This window comes from Anopheles funestus, chromosome 3RL, assembly GCF_943734845.2.
Source record: "Anopheles funestus chromosome 3RL, idAnoFuneDA-416_04, whole genome shotgun sequence".
Taxonomy (NCBI): domain Eukaryota; kingdom Metazoa; phylum Arthropoda; class Insecta; order Diptera; family Culicidae; genus Anopheles; species Anopheles funestus.
In genome coordinates, this window is record NC_064599.1 from 46,251,544 (window position 1) to 46,264,765 (window position 13,222).

The 13,222-nt window shown below is 41.2% G+C and overlaps 1 protein-coding gene across 4 annotated transcripts in view; it reads left to right on the forward strand.

Moving 5' to 3' along the window:
* The window catches only part of LOC125768075 (mucin-5AC-like), a 34,644-nt gene that overhangs the window by 17,462 nt on the left and 3,960 nt on the right, over nt 1-13,222 (forward strand). For 2 of the 4 annotated variants that reach the window (XM_049435259.1, XM_049435260.1), the window contains 3 exons: nt 5,930-7,771; nt 7,925-8,017; nt 10,234-12,891. In XM_049435259.1, coding sequence (XP_049291216.1) covers nt 5,930-7,771; nt 7,925-8,017; nt 10,234-12,891 — 4,593 coding nt within the window. The remainder of the gene's footprint in view (nt 1-5,929; nt 7,772-7,924; nt 8,018-10,233; nt 12,892-13,222) is intronic. The other 2 variants (XM_049435262.1, XM_049435263.1) reach the window with 2 other exon arrangements.

Sequence of the window (13,222 nt, forward strand, 5' to 3'; positions counted from 1 at the left end):
TGGGACTAGAGCGGTGAGCTAGTGAGGTGGTGGCCACAGTATAAAGCGTGTGTGTGTGTGTGTATATATATAATAAAAAATCATGCTGGGCCTCAGCTTCAATGCGAAAGAAAAACGATCGGACGGGTCAACAAACCGGCTGAAACCAGAGCACAGTCGCTGTGGGATGCTGTGTGGAAGGTCTGCGAAACGTCCTTCGAACTTCCACATAGGTAGCCCGGCATAACACCAGAAGCGAGGAAAAAAGGGCTTCATAGAAACTTGGATTACATGCTGGAAAGTGCAAACAGCAGTTGCACTACAAAACTGTGTGAACAAAAGTAGGGCCGTTAGTTAAACTTTAAACAAAAAATAAAAACAAAAAAAATCGCCGCTGGAGGTTTTGCTTCCTTTCGTGTTACGCAGCTTTATTGAAAACTATATAGGGAATTTTTGTTTCCTCTCATGTGAAATTTAATAAGAACACTTTATTAACACTTTACGACTGACGAATGTTAACTTTTGTTCTGTTAATTTTTGTTATAAAAATGTACAATTAAGTTATCGCTTTTTGTTGATTATACAGTACAAATCCCCGCACAGGTGACCGTTTTATGCTGATTTCTTAAAATTTGTTGCACCTAAGGTTATTTGTCGCAGTGGCAATTGTACATTCGAATGTGCTGGAAGGAGTTCTTGGGCAAACTGTCAGTAATAATAAACTTGATCCGGCTTAGCGAACGCGTAGCCGCAAAGTTCCGGCTTTGTTTTTTACGTTCTGGCGCCATTGCAGTTATAATTCTCTAAAGAGATTTCGGATGCATGCTCCATGGTTGGCGTTTTGTTTTGTCGCATTGTTTACGGTGTGTGCGTGTTTTTTTTTTGAGGTTGTCCTTGTTGCCTGATGTTGAGTTTCGGTTGGCTGGCTTTTCAAAGCCTGTGCTTAAAAACATGCAAAATGACACTGTTTCCTTCGTATATGACTCTTTCACATTTACACGCGTAGCGAAGGGTGACAAAAAAGCATGGTGCACATGCAACCAAGTGCATATCAGTGTGTATGGTGTGATTCTGTGATGTTCTTTTCTCTGCGTGTGTGTGTGTGTGTGTGTGTGTATTTTTTTTAGGTTTACATTTTTATTTTTACGTGAACAAGTTAAGTTGAGTATTGCAAGCGGTCACTTTTTTCAACGGGTATTTGGTGTCGGATTTTCACTTCCATCATATACCTAGAGAATGTAATAGTTGCGGAACCAGTTTTGATCGGTACGTTGTCTGTGTGCCGATGTTGCACTGGATTTGTTGATTACTTTGGTACTTTCATTTTCATCCAACGTGACAGTTGTGCAGTTGGTAGTGCACCTAGACGTTGCATAAAGCAAAGGTACATTACCATTATCCGTATTGTGTACCGTCAAGTCAGTCAATCGACGGACTAGAACGAAATAAACATAAAAATAAATTGAAATAAAAGTAACACAAATTTTAACATTTTAACAGATATCAGTTTTGAGATAACAGTTTAAGAAAAAAAAATGGAAATATCTTTTATGAGTTCTGTGTGTTACCATAATTTTCTTTTTGTTGCCATGTGAACATGACAACTATCACTTACCTCTCTTGTATTCTTATGTTAAAGACACATTTAAAAGCAATGCGACCGTCATTATCATTTCGTACACGATTGTTCCGATTAGCGGCACAAAACTTTCGCTTCCGCGCCGGTTTCCACAGCCACATATTGAACTTCTCGTTACCGCTCTTCTGTATGCAAGCTCTTCTACCGTTTAAAAGACAACATTAAATTAATTCGCTCAATAGGCAAAGCAAATAAAGCAGCAAGTAGGCTTGCATTTCCCCACTGGAACTGTTTTGTCTATTCCCAAAAACTCAACGCTTTTTAATGTATTCGGTTCGGAGCTACTTGTTAGCTGAGCTTTTGTTAGTTTGTAAAAGATATTTTCCTACGTTGATCGCACCTTATGGTGCGCATATTCACACGCAGGTTGGAATAGCGAAGAAACCCGAACGATGTTGCCCAAACAATTCGCTTTGTAATTTTGTTTTTTTTTTGGCATTTACGCTGCGACGACTGATGGCCATGAAAAGATACCGGGACTTTCTTCTTTTATGCAATGCTCCCCGAAAAAAAAAGGCACTACCACCACCACCACCACTACCAACACTACTGTCCAAACTAATCGACTCTGACGATGTAATAGCAAGATTGTGTGTTGAAATGTTTTGGCAGTTTGGCCAGTTGCGGCAGATTTGGGAAGGTAGAAAATTTCGGAGTTTCACCGGTATCGGCTTTGCTTTTCCAATGTTTTTCCTTACGGTTTACACAATGCACACTGTGAAGAAATGCAATTAATCAACGCTCTGGGAGGGGATCGAGAGACCTCTTAAGAGAAAGGGTCCCCTTGTAGAAATTCTGCAATGGTGGATATAATGACAAAGTGCTCGAAACATGGAAAATATAGAATGAAATATACTCTGGTTCGTCAACACAATAGTTACCCATTTGAGGTGTTGGAAAATAAATCATCCCAAGACATAAGGTTGGGTCATAGCGAACAAGCGTCATCTGTTAAACGGCGCTTTTGCTATGTTCGGTACTGTTACTAGTGCAGCCATAGCAAAAAAAAACTTTGAATACTGCTCCAATGATCAACACAAAACATGGTCTATGAGTCAAATATCTACAAACAGGTAAATCTCCACATCGTGTGAGGAAATCCATTACACCTTGCATCGCAACGTCAGATTCTCTACCGTTCGATCTGCTTTAGGCGTATTATTATTAGTAAAGTATACCCTTTCGCCCGAATGGTCGCTCTATTAAAGCCGCGCAGATACACACTGCCTAACGGGTTTACGCGGTATTAATAGGGTGAAACTGTGACGAACAGGGAAAAATGGAGAATTAATGGTTGCCTGCATGCCGAAGGCACTGCTTCCGCGTTAAGTGAGGTACCTTTTTTCACTTTAATCTCTTTACAACAGCAATACAGTTATAGGCAGTGGGTCGCATAAATTCGGTGAAAATTTCGCAAAACATGCGAATCGAAAAAAAACGGTTCCAAAAATGAAAATTTTAGTAGCAACATTAACGGAGCAATGTATGTATGTCGAGTATGTGTACCGCCATTGTACCTGGTTAATGATTTGTCCGCAGGGATTTTGCAATTTGTGTCGATAGAATTCGTACAATACAATGCCACGGGTGGTTGCCCGCTTCAGAACATTGGTTATGATAAATATTTCTTTGTAAGTTTCACGTCAATTTAGCGTTGTAAAAATATTATTACAATTGTACTGAAATGTAACGAAATTATTAGTGCATTGAATTGCCTACTGTATGAATTAATCAATTGAACATTGTGAGTCTACATACATATGTTGCAATATCCTAAAATTTTGCAACAGCCTGTAAAAAGATCCTTAGATATTGCACATCTAATATTATAATATAAGCTCACTGGAGATGTGTGTAGCAATTTACATTTTTGTATTTTGATTTGACCGCTAATATAACGTTAGGTACTCATTACACAAATCTCAAGAAAGTCACTGAAGGGTAAATGTTATATTATTGCTTTCTGCGCTTATAAATATTAATAATCGATCCTTCGTATACTACAAACCACGTACTCGGATGTGGAACCTTTGAATGTGGTAAGAGAAATCCTTCATGTTTTATTTGCACTTTTCAACATTAGATCATTCTTTCGCCATTGGTTTGTGGCCATCTCTGCATCGGCACATAGACCACTAATGAGTAGGAAGCTATGATTGTTTTCCTTCAGGAAACCCATGTGTCGGTATGTTTCAACCGGGAACGAGGCACATATATGTATAATGCAAAAGAGCTGCTAGTAAGCAACATTTTCCTTACAAACTGACCATGAAATCAACCCAAGCATCGTGGAAATAACGTCGGTCACAATGGTACAGACATGGCAACTGCCGCAGGAGGAGATTATGCTTTCCAATTAGCATTTTCATACTCGGGACCATCAACCATCAAGAGAGATAGGATGACCATAGGGTATTAGCAGTGCTGGTGCTAAATTCCGCTCACTTTGAAGGGCACTTGAAGAAAGACTAGGCACCGGACGATGCGTCCGGGTGATTGTACTGCACTACGGGATCTCATACCGGGATAGACGACAGTCGGGTAGACGATACTTGGGTAAAAGGCAATCTTTGTCTCTGTCTATGGCACAGCAGTGTTAGTGAGGTTTTGTGGGAAAGGTTTTGTTGAAAATTGTTGGTTTGAAGTGAGATTGAAATTAAACCATCGAAATCTGAAACCAACCGCAATCGTCCGATGTATGTTTTAAGTTTCTGATGCTATGTTATGGTTATGTTACGGCTAACAAGGGAAACATAAAAATGTTGCTTAAACAGGTTAGATTGTTATGAAATTAAGTAAGTAATATTTAACTATAACACCAAACCGTTCGTAGTTCTATAAGAACTCTATTGAAAGGGCGTAGTTTGAATTAGCAATATGCGGTCCAGTATAGCTGTGTCATGTAACATTGCTCAAGGGCCGGTAGTTTGTCTGGTTGATCTCTCGTCCGTTTCTGTCGGTACTGATGTTTCTTCATGATAAGCTTCTTTTTGTTCAGTAATCCGCTCGTTACGCATCACAACCTGTAGACGTTATATTTTGGGAAAGGGTGGTGACATGAAAAAGCATCTCTACAGTTACACAGTTATTCCTTGTACAGTTCCAAGTCCTCGCAATAAGTCACTGGATCTGTTGCGTTTAGTTGGTCTTGTAATATCTTTGATACTTTGATACTTTGATTGAAAAGATTGACGAATTGATTAAAAACAGACTTATTTTTTTTTTTTTTTTTGCTCGGTTAGAACGGCCTGGCCGTATCAAGACTTATTTTACCACGTAGCAGGATAGTCAGTCCATGCTACGGGGAGACGGTCCGGATGGGATTTGAACCCGGTCCCTGCCGTGTGGACGGGCGCCGTTTTTCACATGCACCACCGGGCCGCCCCAAAAAAACACACTTATAAATAGATTTTTATAAATTGACTTATAAATAGATTTTTTTTTAAAATAATGTGTGTTATCATAGGCTCGATTAATGACGATTGATGAGACTCGATTAATGTAAGTTGTTTATTAAATATAGAAAAAGCTTTACGCATAATTGATACTACATATAATAATTGTTTTACTAAGCACCCACACCTATCGCAAAGCTTATGGAGCTTATAGCTTAAATAACTTTTTGCACTAGTTTGCATTCCGCATTCCTAATCCTTCCGAAGGGCATTGAGCGCCTATCGTATGAAAGAAAGTGGTAATACTTACGACGCCAGTGAATACGACACGTGGCTAACATGTGCAGGTTTTGAGGTAAAAGTGCGGAAGACTGTACGCCACTGTACTGGCAAGATAAATGCACAAGCAAACGCAGTGAATGCACTCGGTTATTGCAACGTTCGTTTGCATAGTTCGGTCATTCAATCGTACGTTTGTCCGTTCGCTCGTTTAGTCGTCCATTCGGTTATGCAGGTGCAGCGATGCAAAACGATTGCAAAACGAGCAGCACGTGTCGATGTGCATGTGCGTCTAGGTAAGCAAAAAGAGCAATGTTGTAGAGGGTACCAAACTTGCTTCCTGCTGCTTTATATCACTGCGAAATCTGAACATTTTTCATCCAACCCATAGGCACGGGTCCGGTACAATGAATAGAAACTTTCATTTTCAATGCCAACCAATGTGTGTAAGATAAACCTGATAGATGTTCAGTGAAGAGAAATGTTACGGTTGAAACCCAATAAAAGTGTAAGAGTATGATATTAATGATCATTGTGGTAATGAAACGTCATCGGCGAAATACATTTAGTTAAATTGTGCTTTATCGTTGATACAAACGGTTTTACAATCATTTATTTCTTTTTTTCTATTAATCAGGCGTACCGGGGATCCGTCCGATTTACATCTCGATCCGAGCACGTGGAACCAGACAATGCACATGAACTGCCATCAAATTCCGATGACGAACAACCCGTTACACTTTCAAACAGTCGTTTTGTTCGAAGGCGTTCTACATCAACAACAACTACCTTACCTCTGGATTCATATACGAAAGCGTATGGCAAGGAAAAGCGACGAGGTTTTAGAGATGGACCAACTTCATCTAGAACCAGCATCGAGATTGCAGATGAACACGAAGCGAATAATCGTGCAACCGTTCCGAATCGACGAACGAAACAAAATAGTGCTTTCTCGTTGCGAACGGAAATCATTGCACAGAACGCGTTTGAAAGACGTATTGATAACGATAAAGAGCAAATTCTAACAAATGCGTTAGAGCCTGCAAAAAAAGAGAATCCTTCTTCGCAGCGGCGTCGATCCAAGAGCAGAAATTTGGACCAAGAACCTATATCTGCGATTGCGAATAGCGGTGCTGTAAACGACCGGGTAGCGAAAAGAGTCAACCCATTAACAACATTAAGCCCGAACCTTTCAAATGAAGTGAGAGAAGAATTAAAAGGGTCGGCTCAACGTTTTACCTCACGAGGCGCAACCAAAGGGTCGAATCTTGTTGCATCACACAAGCGTGAAGAGGGCTCTTCGGAGGAAAACTATCCAGAACAGTTTAAGAAGCTATTGAAAGCGCAGCTTAATGATGATAAATTGAAGACAGCGTACGTGAAAAATTTGGAAAGCACAACCAAGAAAAATGTACATGTTGTGCCCGAACGAAGGAAAATTCAATCTGTACCATCAACTACGGAAGCCACTGTGACTGCTAACAAATCTAATCAAGCTGCTACTCGACGCGTGGAACTGTCGAGGGAAGCCGTCACGAAAGAAAACAAATTTCAACATCGAACTGTAGCGCCAAAGGCCAGAGAACAAACGCATAGAAGAAGTTCGCAGTTTTCAGAAACAAACAATACATCTTCCGAAACCGTTCTACAATCGTTGCGTACCACTAAGAAAAGCACCTCGTCAGAATCGTCCTCGGAGCAGCTTCTTTCGGTGCGGCAGCTCAGCATACGCACGCGGTACAGCGAAAGAAATGAGCAGACTTCGAACGAAAGATTAAGCACTCCCGACAAGACATCCGTAGAAGTTGCGGATGAAAAGCCAACCAAATCGCATGTCCGACCGGCAATCGAAGCTAGGAAGCGGCTTACAAATCCAATCGAACGTCAGTCCCGTGGCAATGTGAAGGTGTTAAGTACGACTACTCCAGGACCAACGACTACGGTGAAATTGATCACGCCCAGGCCCGTTCGGACGTACACGCGAAAACAGAACACATTGAGTTATCTTACTTCGACTACTACCGAGGCAACGACTACAACTAGAAAACCGTTCTCACCTGCACCAAGGTCCGGATCCTTGGCACAACGTAAGCCATTAGTAGCGTCAGTTGAACAGAGTGCGTTAAGAACCAGCACCGAAAGAAGCTCTACGGTGTGGCGATCGCACACCAGGAAGCAACCGCCAGACGAGTTTACAAATGATTTAGTCAACTCGCGTGAAGCAACCCAATCGGCAGTAAACGATATTGAAGAAGGACCTCAACAAATCTCACTTCTATACACAAACCCGGTGGAATATCTGAGAAGAAGACAAAATTCAACCAAAACAACAAAGAGTTCTGTTATCAAAACCACAACAACAACTTCTTCAGCAAGATCAAATGAAAGCTTTACAAAGGCACCAATAAGGCATCATTCGCGGAAATCTTCACTAACTACAAGGCCAACAGTTTCCAGCAGCAGCAACGCCAATATTGGGGTAAGCTTTCGTGAATGTACACATGTGCACAGAAATTATGGTAACGTCGTGTCGTACGTGTACAATTATTATTTTTATTACACCAGTCTAAACAGTCTAAAGAGAATAATGATAATTTGTTTTTAAATTGCGTTTTTTTTTACATTGTTACAGTTCAAACGGCCCCCATCTTTTTCATCCATTCGGTCAAATAAAAAACCTGCCGTATACACGCCAACGATTCCAACATTTACGACGCTATCGACGGTATGTATTCAATGGTATAGAATGACAGTCAAACCTCTCCTTAACTAAAGCTACATAAATGAATCCGTTAAATCCTACATGAAAAATCAGCTAGTCAAGTCAAAAGCAATAAATAGTCAAACAACGGCAACACCCAGTAGAGTACAATCGATATGTTAAATACTTATTTGCACACGGTATGGTTCACATGTAATGGCGGTCAAAAACTGCTTTGTAAAATGCTAGAATTATAACTGAGTTATGCTGAATTATATGTAAACTGAACAATTTGCTATGCTGCGGTGTAATGGCACGTGCATTTAACAGAAACTGTATTAAAAAATCAAAACCATTACTGTAAAATTTGTAAATGTAAAATCGCTTATACATTATATGATGGTTGGATATTCTATTTTTCTTTGGGTTACTGTTTGGTGTTTCGCTGGAAGGAGGCTGGTGATGGGAAAAATATTTGGCAGCATGTCGAACCACAACACATCTCATCAAACGGTGGTGAATTGCATGCGGTTAATCAACTTTTAAATGTTTCATCATTCATTGGCTTACCATCTGCTGGATTCTGTCATAATACGAAAGTTGATGCTACAGGTGACACCAACGATTCTAGCACTGGATATGAAGAACCGATGCAGTATCCTATCGGAAAGAATGCTTCTACATTAGCAGATTGGGTACAAATTGGAAGCGCAGATTTATCATCAATAGAATCTTATAGAGCACAAGCACGATATGCACATCCAAAGACATTGATAGCAAAAGATTCGACGCCAATTCTGGAAGAATTATCAATGCGATATTCTGTTTTGCCATTTTTTATAAACCTTTAACAATAATAACGGAAACAGTTTAATACAGAGCTCGCAGAACATGCTTCACACAAATTGGTGCTTGAAATTTCATTGCTTTAGGCCACAAACAAAATTGGTACAAAGTATTTTAAATTATTCAAAAAAAAAAACAGAATAAGGATGTGTCTTGTGTTTAAGCGGATATTACTAACATTTTTATTAAAAAAACTTAGGATGCTTCCGGTGTTGGTTTATTTATTAGATTCATTTTAATGTCTATTTTTCCTTTTCAAATACGTTGCTAAGTTTTTTTAAATCTGCTTTGTATTTATCACTTTTGATCGTTGTATCAATTATTAGATGTATAATACATATTACTAGCATAGTTGTACCTTTTTTAAGCATAGTCTGAATGAACATAACACTTAAATATATATTTTTTTCGGTACAGTTTTTATGTTTGTGTTTGACATAATTGGCACTACGAATAAATCCATTGCCTGCCAGAAAGCATCAACCAAGCTTACTGTGTGCTTGACATACAATGTGGCGTTTAATTTAATTTTGTTCTTCAAATTTTCTTCCAGCAGATTAACCCTTTAACGATCATCCAGATAACAGTGCGTAATTTTTGGTACAACCTAAAACACACTCTGTTGTACTACATTTCGTCCGCATCAGCATTACTTCCATAAATCGAACTCATATAATAAATCCATTATCATATATGCTTCCATAATTGTATGTTCGTATGTTCTACAGCGTTGATTGTTACTAACACGTAATTAAACGATATGTAAGACTTTTATGGGTCTTACTCCATGTTCATCAGCATACATCCGTTATATATCCATAAAGGTAGAATAGGCAAAAAAGCATAACAATAAAAATTAAAAAAAATCATTTATTCAATAAGTAAGTAAGTAAAAGTATTATTACGAGAAAATGAAAATAACAATCAAAGTAAAGCACTACAGGTAAGAGTACATTTAATCGAGAAACGTTGTCCATAAGATGATGTTACCATGAATGTCAAACCTATTTTATTAACTGCTGTTTGACTACATATCGCTGTGGCGTTAGCTGATACGAACGAGAATAGTATCGATGATGTTATACCGATTGGAAGGAATGATCATCTCCGCGATCTGCAATGCTTTGTAATGAAGGTTTACACAATTTTCCCTTTCTCTCGCTAAACAACACAATTAAAAGTGTGAATGAAACACTTTGTACCATGGACCAGCCTTGAAACGCTGCGTCACCTGTAGCAGTCGCGAAAGTTTAATATTTCTTTTGGTTACGGGATGGACACACACACACATGATATTGCACAAGTCTGATCTATTTCTACCTCGTTTGCTATTATATTTTCTATAACAGTTTCTGTAACATTCACATCTAAAACTGTAACTCCCTTAATTCCAGGTAAAGGTTATCCCCGATGGTCAAATTATGCAAAAGCCTGCTAACTTCAGCACAAAACTGCCAAGCCGCATCGCTAGCCTATCTTCCTACTCCACCACCGCTGCACTAGCTAACGAAATCGATATCTATGATGATGATCACAGAGCCGCGATCGAATCAACCGATCAGTATGATAGGGAAGACGCCGAAGAATACGTCGAAAACGAACTCCAGTTGGAGGAAGCCCAACGAAAGGTGTTATCACATCATCAGGATCCTAACGTGGCTATCGCAAGTGGAGAGAAACGATCCGGAGGCACCGAAAAACAGATCGCTCCAGTTTCGTCTGGCTTGACCCAGAGCCATATCGACATTGACACACCGAGCCATCGGGTCCAGGACGTGCCGTCCGCCGTGACCGTGTCAATATTCAGCGCTCTGTCCGAGATCCTTTCGCAACCTACCGAAAGTTTACAATTTTTGTCCTCCAGCACTGATGCACCAACCTCTACGTCTGCATCTACAACAAGCACCACTTCAACTTCTACCACCACAACCACCACAACCACCACCACTACCACCACCACTACTACCACTACGACTATATCTCCGCCTCCTCAATCACCAGAACCGTCTTTATTTTCTAGCAAATCCAACGACAAGGTACTGGAAATGGTGGGCAACAGTTCTGCCTTTGCTTCCAACGTACTGCCTGTGAGCGCGGGCGATACGTTTGTACATACTGCTAGCTATCAGGAATCTACCGATAACCCGAATGTAAATAAAACAGATCTAACCATTGCAAGCACACGGATCGCGGAGGGGAATGTGACGATTAGGCAAAACTCGTTAGCAAGTTCTGGAGAGACTGCATCGACACAGGCTACGCCATTGTGGACACAACTATACGAGCAGGAAGAAACGAACAGTCACGACTGCGTCCTGTGTGCAGAAAATGATATCGAAAATAGAATTCTCACGGATGCATTCCCTTCTGTTGAGGAAAGATCGATTGGCAGTACGATTAGTGATTCGTTTCTTCCTACCGTTCCCGCTGTATCCAGCTCTTCGTCCGACGCCCGTGTCCTTAAGGATACCGCTGATGCTGATGTTGTTCCTTTATCCATTACACAGAAACCGTTAGTGCCTGCAGCAGAAACGGAAGCGATGGAGACTGCGACACCGACACCGACTACCACACTGCTCACTACTACTCATGTGACTGAAGAACGGGACCACCTCACCGAAATGACTACCATCATTCCAATCTATAGTGCCCCATCAGTGGACATGCTTCCTAGTACCGCCACTACCATCACCGCTGTAGACCACTTTGAATCCGTGTTTACTGTAACAGCTTCAAATAACGATGCCTTACTAATAGAGGGTGCTTCATCGACGGTGCATCCGTTTTCGCCACAATTCGCTTCAGAACCCCTTACTACTCCTCACTACGAACATACAACTCAAACACAATCTCAGACTGTCAATCCCCACGATAAAATCAGTGCTCTTGAACAGACAACTTCAACAATGTCACCCTACATTACCCAGTTTACTGAAGTTAGCGACTTGATGGATACTAGTACCATTTTGTCAAGTGTCAAAATTGGAACCGAATCGTCAGATGAATCCGTTCTCCCTGCTTCGACAACCATTGCTTACACTAACCATAATTCCACATCCGGCAACAGTAGCAATGCCATAGTAGATCCACGCCAACTGTCAGCGACTAGTCCACCCGACCAGGCCACTGAACGGCCTGCCAAGATAATGAACAGTACACCATTCATCATCACTCCCATCACCCCAATTGCTTCCACCACTGGTTCGCAACAGACGAGCTTCACCGCATACGTTACGTCACCACCAATGACCGTAAGTAAGACACCTCACTCTTTCCCATCTGTTTCCGATGTCACCACTCGCCCATCTTCTTCCGATCTGCTGGCTCGGCTCGGTTTTGCCAAATCTCTCGAAACTACCACCGACGAGTACCGATCGAGATTCAAAACGCGCATACCAGTCTTGCCAATTGGCTTCCATGATCCTGCCCCTGTCTTGAGGGCGGACTCTTCTTTCAATCGATCTTCGCTTTCGTTTACGACTCTGACACTATCGAGCACAACTGATACTGTCAAGGCTGAACCGATTCGTTCCACTGTTCCCGTGACGTCCACAACCGCAATTCCTGCGGTGAGCACAACCGGTTATCCCACGGTCAGCAAACGATCCCGCGGGATTGTCGTGTATGGCATACTGCCGAACAATACCGTTGTTCGGCGGGTGATTGGTGGAGAAGATGAGCATGTCCACACAACGACAGAGAACGTGCGGGTCGTGTATGGGATATTTCCGAATGGTACGGTGGTGAAACGCTATCCGAACGGTACGATCGTGCCCGAGGTCAAGCGCCATAGTCCCGTGGAAGTTACCAACATCGATCCGCGTGAGCTACGCAACCCGAACAGTCTCATCTATCGCACATCAGAAATTCCGCCACTATTACAGTCGTTGGGTGTCGCTCCACCAGCCACTAGCACCACAGCCTCTACTAGCACTACTATAACCACCAAGCCAACTGACAGCACGGCATCCACTACAGAGAGTACTGTTGTCTATAGTACTACTGCTCTACCTTCTAGTATCACTTTTTCCACCACAATGAACCAACCCACGGTACTTGAATATTCATTCTGAAGTTCCTTTCCCTGTATATCGAATTTTGCTAGATACGCGTCGATCTTTCTCATTCTCTGCTACTAGCTACTAGCTATCTAAACCCAAACCTCCCGGCCGCATCTAACAGTAGTTTAAACAAACGTGTCGCATCTTTCAAATTCCTTCCCCAAAATGGTTGTGTGTGTAGGTATAGTTTTGGCGGAAAGAAATTTAAGGGTTCAGATCTTGAACGTTGTAAACACAAAATTAGTACAAAATTAAAAAATTTACATCAAACGCTCCTGAAAGTCTTATCCTCACAAACACACATAAGCAAAGGCTAGTGTTT